Below are 24,131 nucleotides of genomic sequence, written 5' to 3'. Positions count from 1 at the left end.
AAAAATAACATCATATTTGTATGCTGATGACAATAATCTAGAAGAGAAAATTTTGTGTAGGAGAGAGGCCTGGAAAGAAATCCTTAAGAAGGCAGGAATCTAATATGCAAGAGAAGGGGCTGCCCTTAGAAATGTGCACATCCTTCTGCAGACTCTGGAGGGAAGACAGAATATATGGGTACAGATTATTGTATGCAGTAGATACAGTAGTGTAAGCTTGTGGAAGTTCTCATCTGATTGCTCCTATTTGCTCGTTGAAATAGGAAACTAGGTAATTAAGTAGCTGAGAATGAAGATGGAGAAGAAAGTATTTGAGGTTTGAGGAGAGAGAATTATGAAACAGCCATCCAAGAGAATGGGAGAATGAATGAGCTAAGGAAATATGATTGCCAGATGCGGTTCATTTTGAGGTTTGCTGAGGTCATGAATTTGAAGCAAGAATAGATATTTCAATAGATATTATTAATGCTTTGTCCAGATCCTCTTGGATCCCTTCTTAGTGTTGCTGTACATGTCTTGCCTTTGTTGGTTTTTGCTTCCAATGAACATGGCTCTTTTTATCGCAAACTGCCCTCAGGCTGCTGGAGCACACTTTGCTCTTACTGTTGTAGTACCTGAGATGGACCTTAACCGCTAGTGATTCAGAAGTATGAAATCTTCATTATCCTTGCTTCAGAGACATGTTTTGAACTTCGACACGGCAGAGTTCTCCCATTATCTTTACCCCCACCCACACACTGGTGAGATCAGGCTGAAGCTACCCTCTAAGGGACTTTGTCTTAGACCACACCCTCACTTGTCTTTCTCCCCTTTCTTGACCTGCTTCCTCAAATTTCTTATTAGTTCCCCAAACATTTCCTTAATAAGTCACTTGTATATAATTTTTTTTCTCATGATCTGTTTATTGGGAACCTAACCTAAAACAGTAATTATGACTGTATGTGTCTTTCTTCAGCTATGGCCAGTTACATCAGTGTAAGCAAAAAAAAAAAAAAAAAATGGATTTAACATGGATGGAAGTTTTGCCAAGCAAACACCATGAAGTGAGGAAAGGGCAAGTGAAGTGTACTGAAGGTGTATTCAAGGGAGTGGTTATATAATTTACTATCAAATTTAACCTAGTTAAGAAAGAATGTATTAGTCTGTTCTTATGTTGCTAATAAAGACATACCCAAGCCTGGATAATTTATAAAGGAAAGAGGTTTAATGGACTCACAGTTTTACATGACTGGGGAGTCCTTGCAATCATGGCAGAAGACGAAGAGCAAAGGGATGTCTTACATGGAGTCAGGCAAGAGAGAGTGTGTGCAGGGGAACTCTCCTTTATAAAACCATCAGATTTCATGAGACTTATTCACCATCATGAGAACAGCACAGGAAAGACCCACCCCCATTATTCAATTACGTCCTTCCAGGTCTCTCCCACGACACGTGGGAATTGGGAATTATGGGAGCTACAATTCAAGATAAGATTTGGGTGGGGACACAACCAAACCATATCATTCCACCCCAACCCCTCCCAAACCTCATGTCCTCGTATTTTAAAATGAATCACGCCTTCTGACAGTCCCCCAAAGTCTTATTTCAGCACTAACTCAAAAGTCCACAGTCCAAAGTCTCATCTGAGACAAGGCAAGACCCTTCTGCCTATGAGCCTGTAAAATCAAAAGCAAGTTAGTTACTTCCTAGATACAATGGGGGTACAGGCATTAGGTAAATACACCTGTTCCAAATCAGAGAAATTGTCTGAAACAAAAGGGACTACAGACCTGATGCAAGTCCAAAATCCAATGGGACAGTCTTAAAGTTCCAAAATGCTATCTCGACTCCATGTTCACACCCAGGTCACAGTGATGCAAGAGGTGGGCTCCCACAGTCTTGGGCAAAGGACATGGTCCGGGGATATGAGGTGAATGGCAGTATGATCAGTGGACGGTAGGTCTAGGATTGAAGGATTTTTGGAATTGAGGTACTAGCAGGAGTGAGTGGAAAGGCAGGAGGTCAGAGGTAGAAATGTTTAGAAACTAGGATTATTCAGTGCTTTTACTGTTGATATTGCTAAAATGTAGGGTGTAACTCAGAATTACTGGCTGAGATAGTGTCAAGGAAAATATCACTGGTGGAGAAAAATTAAGGAACTTATTGGCCTAAATGTTAAAAGGGACATCTGTGTAGATTTTGAAATCAGGAATGAAGACAGGAGTAGTGTGAATTAGAGTAGTAGTGAATATGCCAAAGTCCTTAAGAAATGAGGGGAAATGATCTGAGAGTTAGTAGGTGACTGCAAGAAAAAGGGGTAGAGGGTGGCAGAGTCTCATGGCCTGAGATTCAAAGCTGAGGGAAGAATTTACACAGGAGGGAGAGCAAGGAGTCTGGAAGTGGTAGTGAGTTTCAGGAAGGATATAAACTCCATCCAGGCTTACTAGAAGACTGATGTGGGAAAAACATCTACCACTTAAGAAGTCTACAAAGGAAACAGGATTCTCATGGAATATTCAGGTTTTAATTAGAGCAAGGAGGTAGAGGGTCTATTCAGAGAAGATGTTGAAGCTGTATGGAATTGTGAAAGACTGTGAGTTCCAGGGGCACAGTGGAAGGATATCAGGCGTTGAGGGGGTGGAGAAGATGTGGGAGAAAATAGGGAATGTGCAGAGTCTTATGGGAATCATAATTCAGTAAACAAGTATAAACGGGAATTTGGGATTTCTGGTATTGATGATATAAAGAGGGGTAAAGAGCACAGTGAAACCAGTTCTGGTGGTCTCAAGGCAGCAGTGCTGTCAGTGATAGGAAATGGAAAGTGGTAGGTATGTATTGGGGCTGGGGAGGGACAGTCTTACACTAAGTTAAGTAGTCTGGACTCACTGTTTTTCTTTCTTCTTTTTTTTTTAATCATGCCAATTTTAAAAACCTTTGTCCTCTGTCACGAATTCTATTTATCATGTGGATAAAGTGCAACTGTATGTCCTTACCCTGTGTATATTCAGGTATTCAAAAATGTCTAATAATATATGAAATAGCAGCTCAAGTATGATTAAAAAAAAAAAACTGTCACTAAACTGACTTCCTACAAATCAGAGTTCTTCAGATTTCATGACTGTGTGTTCATGTTCAAACTTCATGTTGAGTTTTGGTTGGCTTAGTCTGTTTCTGTAGTCATGGTTCCAGAAGACGCACCTCTAGAGGATGGGTAACCACTTCTAGGGAAGTCCCTAGCAAAGCACCTAGCATGGTGCTAGCTCTGGTACACTGTGATAATGGAAGTGTTTGGACACTCTCCAGCTCTTTTGGCTGATGTTAAATTCTTCCTTCTCAGTAATGAGATTCGTGACCCGTCATTGATGACTCCATTGCACTTGTCGGGAGTCTTCCGTTTGACTGTATCTTTGATTCTGCTTTGCCATCTCTCATTTTTCACTGTGGCCTATTGAATACATAGGATCTGAGCAACTTCTTAAGAGAAACTCTGTCTGTTTCTTGTTTTCCGGCTTTGTACTTTTATGCCTCTTGGACCATATACTTAGTGTTTCCATGGGCAAACACTGGGTCATTTGTCTTTTAATCTTCTTTTTTTCTGATCTCTTATCAACAGCAAACACATTTGAGATGCTGTTGGCATCAAAATAAAAAGTTTTTTAAATTTGTGGAAATCCAAAGGGTTCAGGAGGAATGCTTGTGAGTTCAAATTTGCCGGGATGGTTGTTATCCTTCGTCATTGCTCACTCAATATCATAAACCTTAATGAGCAAACCAAACTGGTTGTCAGAGTAGATAGTTGGTGAAGGTCTGAGTCTGCTTAGTGGTTTTATTAAATGCACTTGATCAGAATAGTCATGATTCCACCAGTCATGATTTCCACCAAAGAAAAAGGAGTAAAATTAAAAAGCAGCAAATCCTGAATATTTTCAAATCTCTGCACAAGGGATTAGATGGCTTCTTAGATATCCACAAACATAACGGATTCCCTTATCAGGGCCTGTGCTTTTCTTTTTTCGTTCCTTTCTGTTAAAAAAATTCCTATAAGAATTTCTGAGTTTCTAAAGCTTAGAGATGCAGGTAGATGCACCCTCTAGGAGGATGCCATGAGTCTGAGACTTGTTAACCGTGACATAAATAAAGGGTTAAAAAACCTTTTTCCTGCTCTGTGGATAAATTTATCTAATTTTCTAGCTCTGTAATTCTGAAAACTTGGTAAAGGTGGCATATCAGATGTGTTTCCAGGCAACATTCCTTATGGTAAAAATAACATCTAATTAGTAAACTGCATCTGAACTGGAAAGTCTATAAATGAACTGTTTAAGTATCTGGTGGAAAGGCATAGCTTTGGGCTTTCCTAAGTGTAGAGGATTATTTCAACTAGTCATGTCTTTTGCTAGGGCCCTGGAAGCTGGTACCAAAAGACTGCTACTACAGATAATGGCTTCTGTAGGGCATGAGGCTTTACTATGATCTAAATGTTTGTGTCCCTCAGAAATTCATATGTTGAAATCTTTACTCCCAAGGTAATGATATTAAGAGGTGGGGGTCTTTGGGAGATGATTAGATCATGAGTACAGTGGCCTCAAGAATGGGATTCGTGTTATAAAAGAGACCCCAAAGAACTGCCTTGCCCCTTCCACCATGTGAGGAAAGAGCAAGAACGTGCCGTCTATAAGAAAGCAGGTCCTCACCAGACACTGAATCTGCTGGTGCCTTGATTTTTGACTTCCCAGGCTCCAAAAATGTGAGAAATAAATTTCTGTTGTTTATAAGCTACCCAGTCTATGGTATTTCATAATAGCAGCCTGAATAGACTAGCAGCCTAAATAGACTAAGACTTCTAAATCAAGGTGGTACCCATACTCACCCATTTCCTGATCTCATTCCCTCTTACCTGAGCTGTCACCGAGGGGGAATGGGGGCATGGAGTAAACCCTGGACTGCTGCAAGGAGTCTGCTGAAGAAACTCATCTGATGCTGCCATGACAACATCCTGTTTTTCCTGTCTGTTTATGCTCCTAAGGGAACCAATGCTATGGATGGCTTAGTAGGGTCTCGTGAGATTGTCTGTTTAAAGTCTTCTCTAACCAAGTAAGTGTCTATGGCTGCACACTTACATGCAAAGATTTTCTATTTGTTAATGGAGGTTGGACACATCAAAAGTACCATCTCTTAGGTTATAGATCAACACATTTCTCTCAGCACCAAATATCTTGTCCAAGAACTAATCAATAGTTATGACTATTGGCTCAATGATGATTCTTACATTGAGACCATCAGTGATTCCAGGCTATTTGGAGGCCTGATGCTTGGAGTGGTGAAATTTAGCGAGTACTGTATTGACAGTGTTGACAATGATCCTCCGATGCAAATGGGCTTCTGCAATTTTTTTTTGTCTTTGTTATAACCATTTTAGATACTTCCTCAAAAGAGAAACTTTTGTTTTTGTTTGTTTTTGAGAAATTCATATAACATAACATTTAAAAATTTAACCGTTTTAAAGTGTGTAAGTAGTTGTTTTCCATATATTCACAATGTTGTACAATCATCACCACTATCTAGTTCTAGAACATTTCCATCACCCCCAAAGAAACCTCATACTTCCCAATTTTTTCCTCCCCCTATCCCTGGCTGCTACTAATCTACTTTCTGTCACTATGGATTTGCCTATTCTGGACATTTCATAGACATGGAATCACATAATATGTAGTCTTTTGTGACTAGCTTCTTTCACTCAACATAATATTTTCAAGATTCATCCACGTTTATTCCAAAGGAATAAAATGAATCAGCATTTTATTCCTTTGTATTGCCAAACAATAGTCCATTGTATAGATATACCACATTTTGTTTATCCTTTTGTCTGCAGATGGACATTTGAGCTGTTTCTAATTTTTGGCTGTTATGAATTGTACTGCTGTGAACATTCATGTACAAGCTTTTGTGTTAATTTTATGTGTTCAGTTCTCTTGGATATATATGTAGAAGCAGACTTGCGGGGTCACTCTATCTTCAACAAGAAGCTTTTAGTTTTTTCTTTGTATTTCATTTGGGTCATTTACTATCATGAAAGACCAGTGCTTTATATAAGACTAGAGAACTGCCTCATCAAAAATGCATCCAATCAGATGTTTGGCATTTAAAAAAAAAATGTGTGTGTAAAATTCGCTGTGGCTGGGCGCGGTGGCTCACGCCTGTAATCCCAGCACTTTGGGAGGCCGAGGGGGGCGGTTCACGAGGTCAGGAGATCCAGACCACGGTGAAACCCCGTCTCTACTAAAAAATACAAAACATTAGCTGGGCGGTGGCGGGCGCCTGTAGTCCCAGCTCCTCGGGAGGCTGAGGCAGAAGAATGGCGAGAACCTGGGAGGCGGAGCTTGCAGTGAGCCGAGATCGTGCCACTGCACCTCAGACTGGGCGACAGAGCGAGACTCCGTTTCAAAAAAAAAAAAAAGAAATTCGTTGCAATTGATTGTTTGCAGCATCAAAGATAAATTGTTCTATATCAGTAAAGACAGGCTAGCCTGTAGTGTTCCTATTTCCTGACCACTGGTGATTATCTCCACCTTCATATGGTAAAAAGGCACTCACACAGGATTAGATGGTACCAAAACCAGTGCTCCTTGATGTGATTGCCAGGGAGGATGGGTCTGATTTATAGAAGACATAGACACTGGGGCTGCTGCCACACTCAGTCTAGGATCATGCTTGTTTTTTCTTGATGGAGGTTGGAGTCCTGCGAAGAAGCTTCAAAGATTATTTTTTCTACTTTCTCCTATTACCTGTTACTTTAAGGTTTGGTTCTTCCGTTTATTTAATTTAGGATCTCTCCTTTATATAGTTGGATTCTTCCAAAGTTGGGTGATTCTTAAATGTCCGTATTATAAGTGAAGGAATAGACTGAATAGTTTTGGTAGTGGAAGTGTCTATCCTTAGTCTAGGTGAGAATTTCTGCTCATCTGGCAGGGAAAGTCAATGCCCTGGTGTCTGTGAGTTAGTTGAGCCAGCATTGCACTTCCCTGGGCCAGATGCTCACTGTGGGACCTCACTTCTCAGAACTCCCATTGTAGAGAGCTGAACTCACACTAACCTTGTTTACACTTATGAGGGTTATCTCTCTAAAGGCCGATGAGGGGGCATTAAGCCAACTGCTCCTGCATCTTTTAATTCATTTTCTGACTGATAACTTACACTCTCTCCTCAGATTCTTTATTTACTTACATCAGTCATTGTTCTACAGGTTTGCTTAGATTGTTCTACAGGTACTCCTGATAAAACTTCGGATTTGCAGTCAGGAAGTGTGATCCTCTCTTCTACCTGTGTGAGTCACAGATTCTCCAGCTGCCAGTATGTTGCCATCTGCTTTAATCTAGAAATTCATGTTGTGAGCTGCTGATAACACCCTTCTTGATTTTCTAGCATTGAGACGAATTTATTTTCATTTGTTTCTTCTGACATTTCAGTAGGATTTGGGGATGAAGGAAAACATATCTTTGTAATTGACCTTTTTTTTTTTTTACTTTTCTCTAGAGCAGGACAGTCCAATCCAACCTTTTATCTCCAGAAGGGCTTTCAAACATATGTGCTCAGGAAAAAACCACCAGGTTCACTTCTTCCTAAAGCACATAAGGTATAGTATACAAATGTAATGATAAATTCTTTGGTGACAAATAAATGCTTTTAATATACACAAAGCCAATTTTCTTTTAAAAGGCATCTTATGATTGCCAAATAACATAAAATGTATTTTATTTCTAATGAAAATTTCCCTTGAATTATATCTTTTTTTGTTTTAAAAAATGATTTGAAGTTGAAATGTAAGTCTATCTTTAGGCTATTAATCTTGAACAACACCCAGTTCTTTTGTGTATTTGATTTTCCTCTACACTGTTGGCTAGAAGTAAAATCAACCAATGAATATTTTCAGTGCTACTCATCTATAGATGTTTTGTTTTGTTATATATTTATTATATGTAATAGTATCTACTCAGAATTATTTTAATATATTTGCTATGACAATCCTCTAATCTTTTGGTGATAAAAAGAAAGATTTGAATAAGTATTTTATAGTACTCTCTAAATATTAGACAGTAAGAATTATAAAATATTTTTGTTAAAAACGAGCTTTTTCTGTCTTCAGAAAACAGGTATTATCTGTGGATTTTCAGAGAACAAGAGGGGACAGAAATCAAAGCACTGTAGAACATTAAAAGCATTGTGCATATTTAGGGTATGACTGGATGTACAGCAAGTGCTTCCCAGGCCCAGCTCACTGGGGAAGGACAATTGTGGGGTAGGCTTAATACTACAGTAATAGAAAATGTAGATTCTGTGAGACTTTCTTGGTCCCATATCATATTCCCAGAAACATGAAGTAAGTTGGATGCTTAAGATAAAAAAAAGTTGGGTAACTTTTATTAAATATCAATATAGTATGGCTGAAGGATAATCCCCACGCATGCCCCAGTAACCAGCTTTATTTGTCTCTTTTCTTGATGGCATCCCACCTGAACACATCAGAACAGGGCTAGTATAGCTCCCAAGGATCTGGAGTACTCTGTTTCAACTCCCTTCAGTTTTCTCAACTCTGCATTGACAAAAGCAATGCTCCTGCTCTGTGATCCACTTTTTGCTTCTCTAACCCTTTTGCCCTTTCCCCTTTACCTCCTCCCCCTCATTTCCCAACACCTGAGTGGTTAACACTTCTTTCCACAGCCCTTGGTACCACTGGCTGCTCTCACCCTGAGCATGGTTTCGTTACTTTTCTGTTCCGGTTATTGCCGCAGCTGCATAGTTTCCCCTTCTTAGAATGGTCAGTCACCATTGCCTGAGTCTGGGGCCAGGTGACTACATGTAGATGAGCCATCGTTACTTGGCTTGCATCAACAGCTCTGCCCTTGGATCCTGAGTGATAGCCTGTGCATCTGTCCTAATTAAGGAAGCCATTTTTTCCCCACTATCTTATTTGGGCTCCAGTTTGCTTTTAGCTGCCTACTTTCCTGGTAGTTATCTTGAGCTCCACAGCAGTCATGAGTGCCAGGAAAGATCCCCATGCCCCTGCCCTGGAAACACATGCCTCCCTTGCTCTCCAGAAAGGGCAGGTACTTTTCCTTCCACCACCACTCACCTCTCACCCCCAGCTCTTTGTATTTGACTGTGGCAGAGTGCTAGAATAGAGACTTACTTGAGCTTCCTTGGAAGACATGAAAGAGTGAGCAGCCAGCCAGGGAACTGCTGAGGAAAAAGGGATGTTTTATGATAAAATATGTGAAATATTGTGAACAGTAACTATTGCCTTCACATCATCAGAGCCAGGGTTAAGTCTCGTGCAGGTGCTCATCTTCTTATTCTAATTAAATTACATTTTTTAGTAGTGGTCTAATTTATAATCATAATGCTTACACCAAGACTACTATTAGGGAAGTTATTACTATTATCCTCTAGAGTATTTGTTGATACTGTTTTACGTTGTTTTCTAGCCTTAAGGTTAGCTGATGAGTAGTTATTACATTTAATTATAATTAAATCAGTTTCTCTGATTTTTAATGATTTATCATCCTATTTAGATTGATAGAGAATTTAAAGTCCAGAAAGCCTTGTTTTCAATTGGATTCCCTGTTCCCAAGCCTATACTGTACTGCAGTGATACTTCTGTCATTGGAACAGAATTTTACATAATGGAACATGTGCAGGTAAATTAACACTTAATCTTATTTTGTTGTTGCTTTTACTTTTAATTATGAAGTTAAGATGTTTTATTATGATACTTAATAAATGATATAGTTTGTTATTTAACATTTTAGGTAATTAGATTGCTTTGCAAAGACTTACAATTTTGTTCAAATTTGAGCACTTACAAAGGGAGGGATGGAATAGACAAAAAACAAATTTAGTAATTAAGGGGTATTGACTTATTCTTAAATTTTCCTCTAGGTGTCAGTAAAGAGCTATCTGTAATGGCAATAACCAAATTGTCCATAAGGTAGTAGGGAAAACAAGACTCCACATAGGTCAAGCCATTAAGAACAATAAATTCAAAATGTGTTTTAAATTTTTTCTGTAAAATAGTTGAGAGTAGTTTTGATGTTTACATTTATCTTGGCATATTCTTTTATTTTCCCTTTGGCATGTATACTCTAATGTTAAATATGTTTCACAAATGAATGTTTTTCTAGTATATTCTACAAAGTATTGATTGCACACATTTAAATAATCTGTTGTAATCACTTCATAGGGTCGAATCTTTCGTGATTTAACAGTTCCTGGAGTTAGCCCAGCAGAACGTTCAGCCATATATGTGGCCATGGTAGAAACATTGGCTCAGTTACATTCCTTGAATATACAGTCATTGCAGCTGGAAGGATATGGTGTAGGTGCTGGGTACTGCAAAAGACAGGTAATGCATCCACATTAATAGCTATTTTTTTCAAGTTCTTGTAAATAATATACCTTGTTAGTCAACAAAAAAACTTATTATTGTATACTTTTCTGAAGCTTGGCTATGACTTTTAACATTGTCCTTCAGAATGACTAGTTTTTAGTATAAAATTATCTTATGTTTTTATATTAGGTTTTGTTCCACAAAATCTTCTGTTTTAGACTCTTCACTTAATTTTCCAATACTTTTAACTATACAATTTTTTCTTATTATTATTTTATTTATTTATTTATTTTTGAGACGGAATCTTGCTCTGTTGGCCAGGTTGGAGTGCAGTGGTACAATCTCTGCTCACTGCCAGCTCCATCTCCCAGATTCATGCCATTCTCCTGCCTCAGCCTCCCGAGTAGCTGGGACTACAGGCGCCCGCCACCACGCCCGGCTAACTTTTTGTATTTTTAGTAGACATGGGGTTTCACCATGTTAGCCAGGATGGTCTTGATCTCCTGACCTCGTGATCCGCCCGCCTCAGCCTCCCAAAGAGCTGGGATTACAGGCATGAACCACCGCGCCCGGCCTACAGTTTTTTCTTTCTAAGTTGGACTGGCAGACATTTATTAAGCTTGACTGTGTGTTTAATACTTGCTGAGTATTATGTTAAATATCAAGAAAAATATACAATAGGTTCTTCCCCATAGGAACTTGTGGTCATTTTTGAGAGACCTGTACATGCATGTCATACATGAAACCTGAAAATGGTGTAAAAGAGTGTAAAATCTAGTAGTAAATTGATACTCATCATAAGAGCCATTCAAAGGGTGGAAGCTGGGTTGCCCTTGCTCATATAGAGAAAGCTTCCTGGGAGAGATATCTTATAATGAGTATTTAAGGAAAGATAAAATTTAGAGTGATAGGGATCATTTTAAATTAAAGGAAAGCAATACTAGATATATATGGGGCTGCTTTCCTTTATAAGCATATCATTTTGTGGGAGTTAAGGAAAGAGAAAAGAAAACTAAAGTTTAGAGAATACTCACTATATGCTAGGTCCTACATGGCAGAGTGAGTTGTTGACCTCTCTTTTTTGATCTTTACAACAACCCTAAGATATAGGTATTACTACTCCCATTTTGCAGATGAAGAAAGGGAGGCTTGCATCAATCAAGTAATATACAAGTAAGTGGCTTAGATATAATTTAAACCCAGGTCGATATGACTGGATAAGACCAAGTAAAGATCTTTGCTCTATTGCACTAAATTGAGCAAAGATGCCTTGGGAAATGGAGATTAAAAAAACAAATAAACAAGATGGTCCCACTTGTTGGAGGACTTTACGAGTAAGTTGATTTGTTTGTATTCAATTCTAAGAACAATAGAAGATCTTTACACTAATCATACCTGTAATATATTTAGAAAATTCTATGGATAATAAGAAAGAGTATTAAGATGAAAAGTAGACGGGGTGCGGTGGCTGAAACTTGTAATCCCAGGACTTCGGGAGGCCAAGGCAGGCAGATCACGAAGTCGGGAGTTCGAGACCAGCCTGACCAATATGGAGAAACTCTCTCTCTACTAAAAATACAAGAATTAGCCAGGCATGGTGGCGTGCACCTGTAATCCCAGCTACTCAGGAGACTGAGGCAGGAGAATTGCTTGAACCTGGGAGGTGGAGGTTGCAGTGAGTCACTGCACTCCAGCCTAGGCAACAGAGTAAGACTCTGTCTCAAAAAAAAAAGTAAATGTCTTCTTTTTTTCTTCTAGTCCCCATATTCCCTTTTTCAGGGGTTACTTATTTCTTGTGACCCTTTCCAGAAATTTTCTATATCTATATATTTGTGTTTGTGTGTGTGTGAGAGAGAGAGGGAGAGAGAGTGGGTATGTGTGCACGTGTATTTGTGTGTGTTTGTATGCATTCTTTCTTTTTTCTTCTACAAAGTAGTTGTTGAATAAAGACTAGAACCCATATCTCTTGATCCCTAGGCCAGTATTTTTCTCCTGATAAAAAGCTAGGTAAGTAAAATGGAACTATATGGAAAAGAGACTTAAATGTTTAAGGTTTAGGCTGATTTGAGTGTTTTAGACTGACATGAGTATCACCAGTATGGGTCTTAAGTATTTAGGAGTAAAACAGCATTTGAATTTTGTTTTAATTTTAGAATTGCTAGATCCTACATTCCACTTTCAGCTTTACTATTTTTCTTATTTATATGTCTTTAGGTATCAACCTGGACAAAGCAATATCAAGCTGCAGCTCATCAGGACATCCCTGCCATGCAACAGTTATCGGACTGGCTAATGAAGAACTTGCCGGATAATGACAATGAAGAGAATTTGATTCATGGAGATTTCAGACTAGATAACATAGTTTTCCACCCTAAAGAGGTACAGTTAACTATGTTTACAATTAATTGAGTAGGTCTGTTTTGTGACACAATACTAAGTAAATGCTCCCCCAGAGCACTGAAGAAGCCCAACCGACTCCCTGTTCCCCTACAGCTCAAGACTGTCATCACCACTCAAAATTTTTGGAAAGCAGTCCTGCAGATTTTCCAGCATAAGTTAGCTGCCTACCTTTAAGACTGGTTCTAATCCCAAGTGGTATTTGGTTTACTGCTTAAAAGGATTTGGGAATTTTACATGCATAACGCTGTTTTCTTCAAAGAAGTTTTTCATCTACTAGTTACAATATTTAGCTTATCCATGTTCTTGCTTTTTTTTCTGGTTCATTTATACTTCTTTGGGGTTTTTAGCCCTATCTCATGAAGAATTTATTATCTGTTTATTATAAACTCTGAGAACAGAGAATTCCAAAAGCTTCTTGAGGCTTCAAAAGAATTCCATGAGATTAATATAACCTTGCTCTGTGTAAATGTGCACACTGTACTCTTTATAAAGAGTATAAACAAATGAAAGCTGTACTCCTCCACTGAGCACCTGCAATGAGGCCTAGGATTACAGTATAGTGGGAAAGAGGAAACCTCTTCAGTTTTCCTCTGATTAGCTGTATGTCTTTGGGCATGCCATTTGGCACTTAGTATTCCTACATGCATGAGAAAGATTTGCAGTTCCCTGAATCCGGCTTCTGAGAGGAGGATTTTCTGGGTTCATTAGTTTTCTTAGAATGCTAAGATGTTTTAGGGCAGGAAGAGCTGCTCTAAATTCGTGTGCTAAACTTCCAGGTTTTGTGTTCCTTTCCTATTGGAAAAGGATGGCGGAAAATACCATTATAAATTGCATTGTTGTCATAACTCGAAGTAGTGTATATCAATTGAAAATCCAAAAATAGTATAAACACATGTGAGCATATTTACCCGCAGGAGAAAAAATTTTTCATAGAAAGTCCCAGCCTGACCAACACGGAGAAACCCCATCTCTACTAAAAATACAAAATTAGCTGTGCGTGGTGGCGCATGCCTGTAATCCCAGCTACTTGGGAGGCTGAGGCAGGAGAATTGCTTGAACCGGGAGTCGGAGGTTGCGGTGAGCCAGGATCACACCATTGCACTCCAGCCTGGGCAACAAGAGTGAAACTCTTATCTCAAAAAAAAAAAAGAAAAGTCAATTTAGATATTAAAATTATAGTATGTAATTATGTATGTTTGTGCATACATGTGCAACCTGTTGCTACTGGCACTGATGAATTCTGAATTCTAACCTTGTTAATTATCTACCCTTAGATTAGAAAAATTAAATATGCTAATTTATAATCTAGAAAATTATAAAAGCATATGCCTTAAAACATACCAGGATCTGGCCTGTATTTGATCTGTGTCATTTAATATTTTAGTTGAGTCTATATAATATTGAGTCTCTATAGTAGATAACAGAACCCACTAGACTTGGAGTTCCTTTAAAACAATGACTATGTCTTATTCATCTTTATATTGCAGGTGCTTATATGATTCTGAATGAATCTATGTTGAAGGGATTAATTTTAATTATTCACTAAGCAACTATTTCCATCTCATAAATTTGTGCTTAACTTTCATTCCCTAGCAGTGTGAACCTAAAGCAAGTTATTTAATCTCTCTCTGTATCTCTGTTTTTAACTTTTTGTTTTGAAATAATTAGGGTTCCACAAAAAGTTGTAAAAGTATTGTAGTGCAGAGAAGTCCTGTGTATCCATCATCCAAATTCTGCAAAATGGATATTATACAACTATGGTACATTATCAAACCCAGGCAATTGACATTGTGTGCCTTTTAAAATTGAAAAAAAAAAATTTCTGAGTTGCTGGGCAGCTAAAATGAAACAGTCAATATGAGCAACTAGCTGGTACCTAGCACATCAGTGATACTCAATTTATTTCAGGTACCCTCACTTTTCCATTTTTTCCCCTTCATTTTTCTCTCTGACTTTTCTAAGACTACTTGTCAAGCTTCTTCAGAAAAATATTAGGGTATAAGTAAATCTTTCATAATATGTACTAAAACCTAAACAGTGGTTGTAGGGGATGGAATTAGAGGAGACATAATTGTACATTTCTGTAATGTTTAGGATTTGATGTTTTTTGGTTTTCATTTTTAAAACAACAGCATGTTGTGTTTTTGTCATCAGAAAACACAACAATTAAGAAAGAAGACAAAAGCAATTTTAAATGACAAACCTTCCAGGAATGTGTGGGGTAAGCCAGTAAAGGAAACTACAGGATATGGCAAAACGAAATTATTTTCCGTTACTTATTTATAAAGTATTTAAAGCATGTTTGAGCAAGTGTTTCAGTAGCACAACATGCTCACTGCAGTGTTGAAAAGAAATCCAGTTTTCCTGGAAAATGTTGATTTTCCAAATATAAATTTTACCGGTAGAGAAATGTTTAGGATCTTGGAGTTTAATGTAAAATCTGCATATTGTCATTTCAACTTGAAAAATATAATTAGGAACATCCATTGGAACTTGTCAACTTCAGTGATCTAGAAATTGAAACCTGTTATCTTTGACCTCACCCTCTTTACCTTCTGTTCGTTTATTTCTCTGTATCTTCCCTGAGACACTGTAAATTTGATTGCTGTTAATTTAGAATCCATAAGCCCTTCATGACTTCACTTCACTTCTTATCCTACATAAGCCACATGATCATAATCAGTCATCTCAAAAACTACCCTCTTTAGTATCGATTTCATGAATAATTTTTTGACTATAGATGTATGCAAGTAATGTAAGAATTATAAAGTGTCCTGACCTTAGGTTACTTATTATTCTAGAATCTTCCCATCCTGACTTCATATCATCATTATTATTATTATTTTACTTTTTCTAATAATCCTACAGGGGATGTTCATCACCCCTTGACTTTAACCAATTTCTAGCCCTAAACTTGAATCCTCATATTTTTACTGCAGAATAAAGTGAAATAAGGTTAATTGGGTCTGAGACATTTTTATGCCACATGATTTTATCTAGGCTGTAACTTCATCTCTTAGTAAAACCCGTGACATTTAAAAAATGGCTTTTCTAAATCTTTTCTCTTCTCAAACTCTCACATTTCTTGTCCCATCTCGGCTCCCACTCCCAGCATGTGGTTTTGTCTTCTACTTGACTCATCTTTGTCCTTTCAGTCATTTTCCAGCATAGCCTGCTTTCTAGGAATTACATCATGCCCCTGAAAAGTTCTCTTTATATTGTTGAAGACGTTTTAGTCCGCTACACAATATCACCTGTATGCAGATTGATGGGTGATATTTTTCTTTAGCCTCATTGCCAAGAAAAGTTGTCCCTCTTGAGCAGTTGGTTTGTTTTTGACCTGCATTCGCTGTAAAGATTGTGACTGACCATGCTTCACACTTTATTTTACCCGCTATAAAATTCAAAGCAAATCTTACTACCCACACTAACAACTCTGCATGTCCTATCACATTCAATTATGTGTAATAACCTTACTCCTAGCTTCATCTCTTTATAACAAATTCTGTTATTTTCTTCCCTGCCTTCTTAATCTACTGTTTGTTCTGTTGGATTGTATGTATTTTTTGTTTGTTTGTTTTGAATGCCAATACATACATATTAATAAAATTCAATGGCATAAAAAGTATACATAAAATGAATCTCTCTATAAAGAAGATAATTTAAAAAACTAAAAGCTTTCCGTTGTGCGGAGGTTTCAGAAAAACTGTCAAAAATCATTTTACTAATAAGTTCCTTAGTAGCAGTAGGACGATTTAGTAAATGTCCAGATCAACCACTAAAAGTTATGTTGAGCTTTTAATAACTCTTAACACAAACAGGCATTGACAGGATTCTAATAAGTTATTGCTAATTAATTTGCACTAATTTATGCAATTTGATGAGCCATCAGCTTTTCTCACTGGCTTTTGTTTTATGGCTTTGTGTTTTTACCCCAAAAATGGTTCAGATATTCTGAAACATAACTCCAGAGAAGTTTCCCAATTTGTATTAAAAGAGAAAAGTAATCATTTATCGCATAAGTGCCTCATCCTTTCTTTGGATGTTAAAAGCATAGATAACAAATAGAATGATGTAAGAAAAAAATGCATCCATCCTCTTCAGTAGTTTCACAAACCTAACTAGTATAGTAATTTATAATACTTATAATATTACAAATTTATAGTATAATATAACCACAGTAAAAACTCTTATAAAGTCATAGAGAAGGGAGTGATCAATTTTTTTCCACAGTAACAATGGCCAAGTTTTGATTGCCTGGCTATATATGTGAGGCTGTGTACATATTCATCAAATAAATACATATTGGCCATCTGTTGTGTGACAGGTACTTTGCTAGAAACTGGTAAATGAACTATACGTGCTACCTGCCCATTTAATCTTCAAACTAACCCTGTGTAAGAGGTGTATATTATGGCTGAGAAAATTGAGGATTAGAGAGGTTAACTAACTTGTCCAGAGTTATACAGCCAGCAAATGGTAGAGCTAGAGTTTGAATACAGGCCTGTCTGATTCCAAAGCCCACATTTCCACACAAAGCTCCAATAATGTGTGTAAGTTTGCCAGCGGAGCAACGGAATGCAAGCACACACGGTTATATGGAGGCATGAAACCCAGTAACTCATATTACCTAAATGGGGTCTGCAGTTTTATGTAGCTTGGATAACCTGCGTAGAGTATTGCTGCAGCTGCCTCACTGGCCCCCCTATAGTATATTGAAATCATAGTAGCCAGAGTGACCCTCTTAAAATACAGATCATGTCACATCACTCCTGTATACAGAACCCCGCAGTGAAGGTTCCCCTCTCTGGACCTCATCCCTCCTGCCTTAATCCCTTAAAGTAACCACAGCCATAGCTCTCAGTTTGGTGCAATATCCTTTCAACTTTCAGTATTCATTTATAATCTTTCTCTTTAAGCAAAAATTGGATCATACGCTATGTACTATTCTGCAAATTGATTTTTTTGGCAATATGTACAGCCAAATGAACATAAGAAACGAACAATAGAATGTCCTGTATCCTTAACATCAAGATGTATATTCCCTTTGGGAGGCTAAGGCGGGTGGATCATGAGGTCAGGAAATCGAGACCATCCTGGTGAACACGGTGAAACTCTGTCTCTACTAAAAATACAAAAAAATAAGCCGGGCGTGGTGACAAGCACCTGTAGTCCCAGCTACTCGGGAAGCTGAGGCAGGAGAATTGCGTGAGCCCAGGAGGTGGAGCTTGCAGTGAGCGGAGATCGTGCCACTGCACTCCAGCTTGGGCTACAGAGAGAGACTCCGTCTCAAAAAAAAAAAAAAAGAAGATAAATATTCCCTTGATACATACTGTTACAAGGTTGAATGAGGAAAACTTTCTGTTTTATTGGTTGCACGTTACATGATTGTTTTATGTTGCTGTGTAATGGTGGATTTTATATTTATAAAACTAACAGTATCTTTTATAACAATTATGTTTTGTATCTACAACATGAAATAACTTTTAAAAGTACTATGGGTGGAGTAGTACATTTGTTACGTAGTTAGATTAATTACTAAAGCAAATGTTTAATCATGCATAACATGGATTATTAAAATATAAGTAATTCACTATAATTCCTTTTTATCACAGTTACTTTCAGTTGAGAAGTTTTAACTGCTTTTGCATCTGCTCATTAGCAGAGATATTAAGGCTATGTAAAGTAAAACGAGAAGGATTGATGGCCAGCGATGGAACCAGAGGACTTAGCTCTATATAATCAAGGCTAATTGGCTATTTTATAAATGAGATATGCCACTGTGGGTAAATACCTGAAATTGACTTTTGATGGAAAACATGATTTTGAATGTATTCGATGTTATTTCTTTATTATGCTTGTTTTAAGTTTCAATATGTTAAAGACCTCTTTATTTTTAATTACAGTGTCGAGTTATAGCAGTGCTGGATTGGGAGCTTTCAACCATTGGTCATCCTTTGTCAGACTTAGCTCATCTTTCCCTCTTCTACTTTTGGCCAAGGACAGTTCCAATGATAAATCAAGGTTCTCATATTCAAGAAAACTCAGGTATGAGAACATAATGTTGTCTAAATTGCTATTAATATAAAATTGTCTTTATTACTTTCATAATTAAAATATAAAATCATGCAATTTTAGATAGTAGTTTTTGTTTCTTAAACATGTTTCTATTTTATTATTATTATTATTACTTTTAGATGCAAGGTCTTGCTCTGTCACCTGGGCTGGAGTACAGTGCCACAATCATAGCTCACTGAAACCTTGAACTCCTGGGCTCAAGTGATTCTCCCACTTCAGCCTTCTAAGTAGCTAGGACTGCAGGCACATGCTACCATGCCCAGCTAATTTTTAAATTTTTTGTAGAGATGGTGTCTCACTGTGTTACACAGGCTAGTTTTAAGCTCTTGCTCTCAAGTGATCCTCCCACCTTGGCCCCTGCAAAGTGCTGAGATTAGAGGCATGAGCCATCGTGACTGGCCTATTTCATTTTCTTTGTTAAATTTTCTGAACGTAGCATGCCACTTTTAGTAATTTATGACCAAATGTAATCCTTTGTATATGATAATCTTTTGGAAGTCAAGGTTTAGAACATGTTTTGTTGTATGGGCTAATGGTTATTACATTGTATTTTACATATCTGTCTCATAATATTGTGAAATATTCACCATGACATTTTAATTAAAGTTTATATTACATGCCATTTTTATAGGGATACCATCAATGGAAGAACTGATTTCAATATATTGCCGCTGCAGGGGAATTAATTCTATTCTTCCTAACTGGAATTTCTTTCTTGCCCTTTCATTTTTTAAGATGGCTGGAATAGCACAGGTAATTAATTGTTTTAAACATGTGTTTTGCCATTATTTACCAATGTACTGTTGACAATGTTTTCCAGTCTTCCGGGTTTTATATTCTTTATCCTTAGATCATTTTGCTTGTCATAATGACAGGTATCAGACGTGGGTAAAATATAAATCCAGAATTTACAGAATAGGAATTTGGCAAGGAAAAAATTTGAGTAGCAAAATGTATTATCAGTTTTTTGTATAATAAACTTACAAGATGGAAGGAGGAAGAAAGACTGATATAATGATAAAAAGAGAAAAGCAGGTAAGGGTTAGTCATTTCCTGAATATCCAGTGTGAGAAAAAGCTAAGATCTTTTGATGATCTCTGCCTCAGACTATGAAACCATTTATTAGTTAGGAGTTGATGATGAGGGAAGAATTATCTTTGTACTTCTCAGAGGCCAGCACAGTATCTAGTGTGTAGTAGCCTCTTAAAATGTTTTTGAGTAAGTAGATGAGTAAGATTTTTTTTATTTTCATAGTCATATTTGTGTGATTAATTTTAAAACATAATAGAGCATAAATTTAGTTTTTTTTCTAATTATAGTATGATCTAAACAGATGCCTTCTTTGTACTAATCCAGTTTTCAGGCACTTTGAATCTTGGAGGTTTAAGAAATTGAGATGCTTCATCAATAGCAAGGGGCTAGGGTTTAGAAGAAAAACAGGTGAATAAGTTTAAAAGCAAAAAAGAATGAGAAAAGAATGATTAAGGAAAATTATGATAATCGACTTTCTGTCCTCAGAGTTCATACTATCCATGAACAATTGAAATAGTTGTGTTACATCTCATCTTGTACCCTGAGTTAATCATGTTGAAAGAATGGGTTTCTCAAAATGGGTATGTCTCTGTATTTGACAGTTTCCACAAATAAGATACCAAATAGGCTTTAAATTTGAAATGGCTTTTCATTTCAAATAAAAGTTTGACATGGATTATGATTGACATTAAAATGTACAACATAGGCCAGGTGCGGTGGCTTATGCCTGTAATCCCATCACTTTGGGAGTCCGGGACGGGTGGATCACCTGAGGTCAGGAGTTCTAGACCAGCCTGGCCAACATGGTGAAACCCCGTCTCTACTAAAAATACAAAAATTAGCCGGGCGTGGTGACAAGCACCTGTAGTCCCAGCTACTCGGGAAGCTGAGGCAGGAGAATTGCGTGAACCCAGGAGGTGGAGCTTGCAGTGAGCGGAGATCGTGCCACTGCACTCCAGCTTGGGCTACAGAGCGAGACTCCGTCTCAAAAAAAAAAAAAAAAAGAAAAAAAATCCCCTGAAACAAACCGTTAAAAAGCTGAATGAGGAAAACTTTCTGTTTTATTGGTTCCACGTTACATGATTGTTTTATGTTGCTGTATAATGGTGGATTTTATATTTATAAAACTAACAGTATCTTTTATAACAATTATGCTTTGTATCTACAACATGAAATAACTTTTAAAAGTACTATGGGTGGAGTAGTACATTTGTTATGTAGTTAGATTAATTACTGAAGCAAATGTTTAATCATGCATAATGTGGATTATTAAAATATAAGTAATTCACTATAATTCCTTTTTATCACAGTTACTTTCAGTTGAGAAGTTTTAACTGCTTTTGCATCTGCTCATTAGCAGAGATATTAAGGCTGTGTAAAGTAAAACGAGAAGGATTGATGGCCAGCGATGGAACCAGAGGCCTTAGCTCTATATAATCAAGGCTAATTGGCTATTTTATAAATGAGATATGCCACTGTGGGTAAATACCTGAAATTGACTTTTGATGGAAAACATGATTTTGAATGTATTCGATGTTATTTCTTTATTATGCTTGTTTTAAGTTTCAATATGTTAAAGACCTCTTTATTTTTAATTACAGTGTCGAGTTATAGCGGTGCTGGATTGGGAGCTTTCAACCATTGGTCATCCTTTGTCAGACTTAGCTCATCTTTCCCTCTTCTACTTTTGGCCAAGGACAGTTCCAATGATAAATCAAGGTTCTCGTATTCAAGAAAACTCAGGTATGAGAACATAATGTTGTCTAAATTGCTATTAATATAAAATTGTCTTTATTACTTTCATAATTAAAATATAAAATCATGCAATTTTAGATAGTAGTTTTTGTTTCTTAAACATGTTTCTATTTTATTATTATTATTATTACTTTTAGATGCAAGGTCTTGCTCTGTCACCTGGGCTGGAGTACAGTGCCACAATCATAGCTCACTGAAACCTTGAACTCCTGGGCTCAAGTGATTCTCCCACTTCAGCCTTCTAAGTAGCTAGGACTGCAGGCACATGCTACCATGCCCAGCTAATTTTTAAATTTTTTGTAGAGATGGTGTCTCACTGTGTTACACAGGCTAGTTTTAAGCTCTTGCTCTCAAGTGATCCTCCCACCTTGGCCCCTGCAAAGTGCTGAGATTAGAGGCATGAGCCATCGTGACTGGCCTATTTCATTTTCTTTGTTAAATTTTCTGAACGTAGCATGCCACTTTTAGTAATTTATGACCAAATGTAATCCTTTGTATATGATAATCTTTTGGAAGTCAAGGTTTAGAACATGTTTTGTTGTATGGGCTAATGGTTATTACATTGTATTTTACATATCTGTCTCATAATATTGTGAAATATTCACCATGACATTTTAATTAAAGTTTATATTACATGCCATTTTTATAGGGATACCATCAATGGAAGAACTGATTTCAATATATTGCCGCTGCAGGGGAATTAATTCTATTCTTCCTAACTGGAATTTCTTTCTTGCCCTTTCATTTTTTAAGATGGCTGGAATAGCACAGGTAATTAATTGTTTTAAACATGTGTTTTGCCATTATTTACCAATGTACTGTTGACAATGTTTTCCAGTCTTCCGGGTTTTATATTCTTTATCCTTAGATCATTTTGCTTGTCATAATGACAGGTATCAGACGTGGGTAAAATATAAATCCAGAATTTACAGAATAGGAATTTGGCAAGGAAAAAATTTGAGTAGCAAAATGTATTATCAGTTTTTTGTATAATAAACTTACAAGATGGAAGGAGGAAGAAAGACTGATATAATGATAAAAAGAGAAAAGCAGGTAAGGGTTAGTCATTTCCTGAATATCCAGTGTGAGAAAAAGCTAAGATCTTTTGATGATCTCTGCCTCAGACTATGAAACCATTTATTAGTTAGGAGTTGATGATGAGGGAAGAATTATCTTTGTACTTCTCAGAGGCCAGCACAGTATCTAGTGTGTAGTAGCCTCTTAAAATGTTTTTGAGTAAGTAGATGAGTAAGATTTTTTTTATTTTCATAGTCATATTTGTGTGATTAATTTTAAAACATAATAGAGCATAAATTTAGTTTTTTTTCTAATTATAGTATGATCTAAACAGATGCCTTCTTTGTACTAATCCAGTTTTCAGGCACTTTGAATCTTGGAGGTTTAAGAAATTGAGATGCTTCATCAATAGCAAGGGGCTAGGGTTTAGAAGAAAAACAGGTGAATAAGTTTAAAAGCAAAAAAGAATGAGAAAAGAATGATTAAGGAAAATTATGATAATTGACTTTCTGTCCTCAGAGTTCATACTATCCATGAACAATTGAAATAGTTGTGTTACATCTCATCTTGTACCCTGAGTTAATCATGTTGAAAGAATGGGTTTCTCAAAATGGGTATGTCTCTGTATTTGACAGTTTCCACAAATAAGATACCAAATAGGCTTTAAATTTGAAATGGCTTTTCATTTCAAATAAAAGTTTGACATGGATTATGATTGACATTAAAATGTACAACATAGGCCAGGTGCGGTGGCTTATGCCTGTAATCCCATCACTTTGGGAGTCCGGGACGGGTGGATCACCTGAGGTCAGGAGTTCTAGACCAGCCTGGCCAACGTGGTGAAACTCCATAGCTACTAAAAATAAAAAATTAGCCAGGTGTGGTGGCATGTGCCTGTAGTCCCAGCTACTCAGGAGGCTGAGGCAGGGGATTCGCTTGAACCTGGGAGGTGGAGGTTGCAGTGAGCCGAGATCACGCCACTGCACTCCAGCCTGGGTGACAGAGTGAGACTCCGTCTCAAAAAAAATTGCACAACATAAACTATGTATATTGTACATGTAGTAGCTTTCAAGATGATCATAAACATTCCAATCTCATTGGAAACATAAAATTGAATATGACAGAAGAACTATTACAGTGTTTTATTGTGTAAGGAATCATATAAAGAAGACACAATGATGTTTGTTTTTAGGGGAAAGGAAAGAGTTTATTATGTTGATAGTACAGAAATGGAGAATTATCAAAGAAACACTGATTAGCATTCAACTAACACTGTTCAAAAGAGACAGTTTTACCTAAATTAGGGGCCCAAAAATGAGATAAAATGTTCTTAGAGATCATCTCATTGTCTTCCCTTTGGTTTTATAGTTTTTTTAATCTTATTTTTGTTTCTTTAGATTTTCCCCCATTATGAAGGAGGGTAGTGATCTTTAGAGGTGAAATAACTTGCAAACTTGGTATCTTTGGTAACTGCTGAGATCATTTGCAA

The 24,131-nt window shown here is 37.0% G+C and overlaps 1 protein-coding gene across 1 annotated transcript in view; it reads left to right on the top strand.

The window, feature by feature from the left end:
• The window catches only part of ACAD11 (acyl-CoA dehydrogenase family, member 11), a 126,958-nt gene that overhangs the window by 16,413 nt on the left and 86,414 nt on the right, over nt 1-24,131 (top strand). Inside the window, exons 2-7 of the mRNA XM_011977987.1 lie at nt 7,510-7,609; nt 9,546-9,671; nt 10,214-10,375; nt 12,575-12,739; nt 18,667-18,808; nt 19,470-19,591. Coding sequence (XP_011833377.1) covers nt 7,510-7,609; nt 9,546-9,671; nt 10,214-10,375; nt 12,575-12,739; nt 18,667-18,808; nt 19,470-19,591 — 817 coding nt within the window. The remainder of the gene's footprint in view (nt 1-7,509; nt 7,610-9,545; nt 9,672-10,213; nt 10,376-12,574; nt 12,740-18,666; nt 18,809-19,469; nt 19,592-24,131) is intronic.

Source organism: Mandrillus leucophaeus, unplaced genomic scaffold (genome assembly GCF_000951045.1).
Source record: "Mandrillus leucophaeus isolate KB7577 unplaced genomic scaffold, Mleu.le_1.0 Scaffold186, whole genome shotgun sequence".
In the NCBI taxonomy this organism is placed as follows: domain Eukaryota; kingdom Metazoa; phylum Chordata; class Mammalia; order Primates; family Cercopithecidae; genus Mandrillus; species Mandrillus leucophaeus.
Note: the sequence above shows the minus strand (reverse complement) of the source record. Positions and strands in the feature narration are given on the sequence as shown.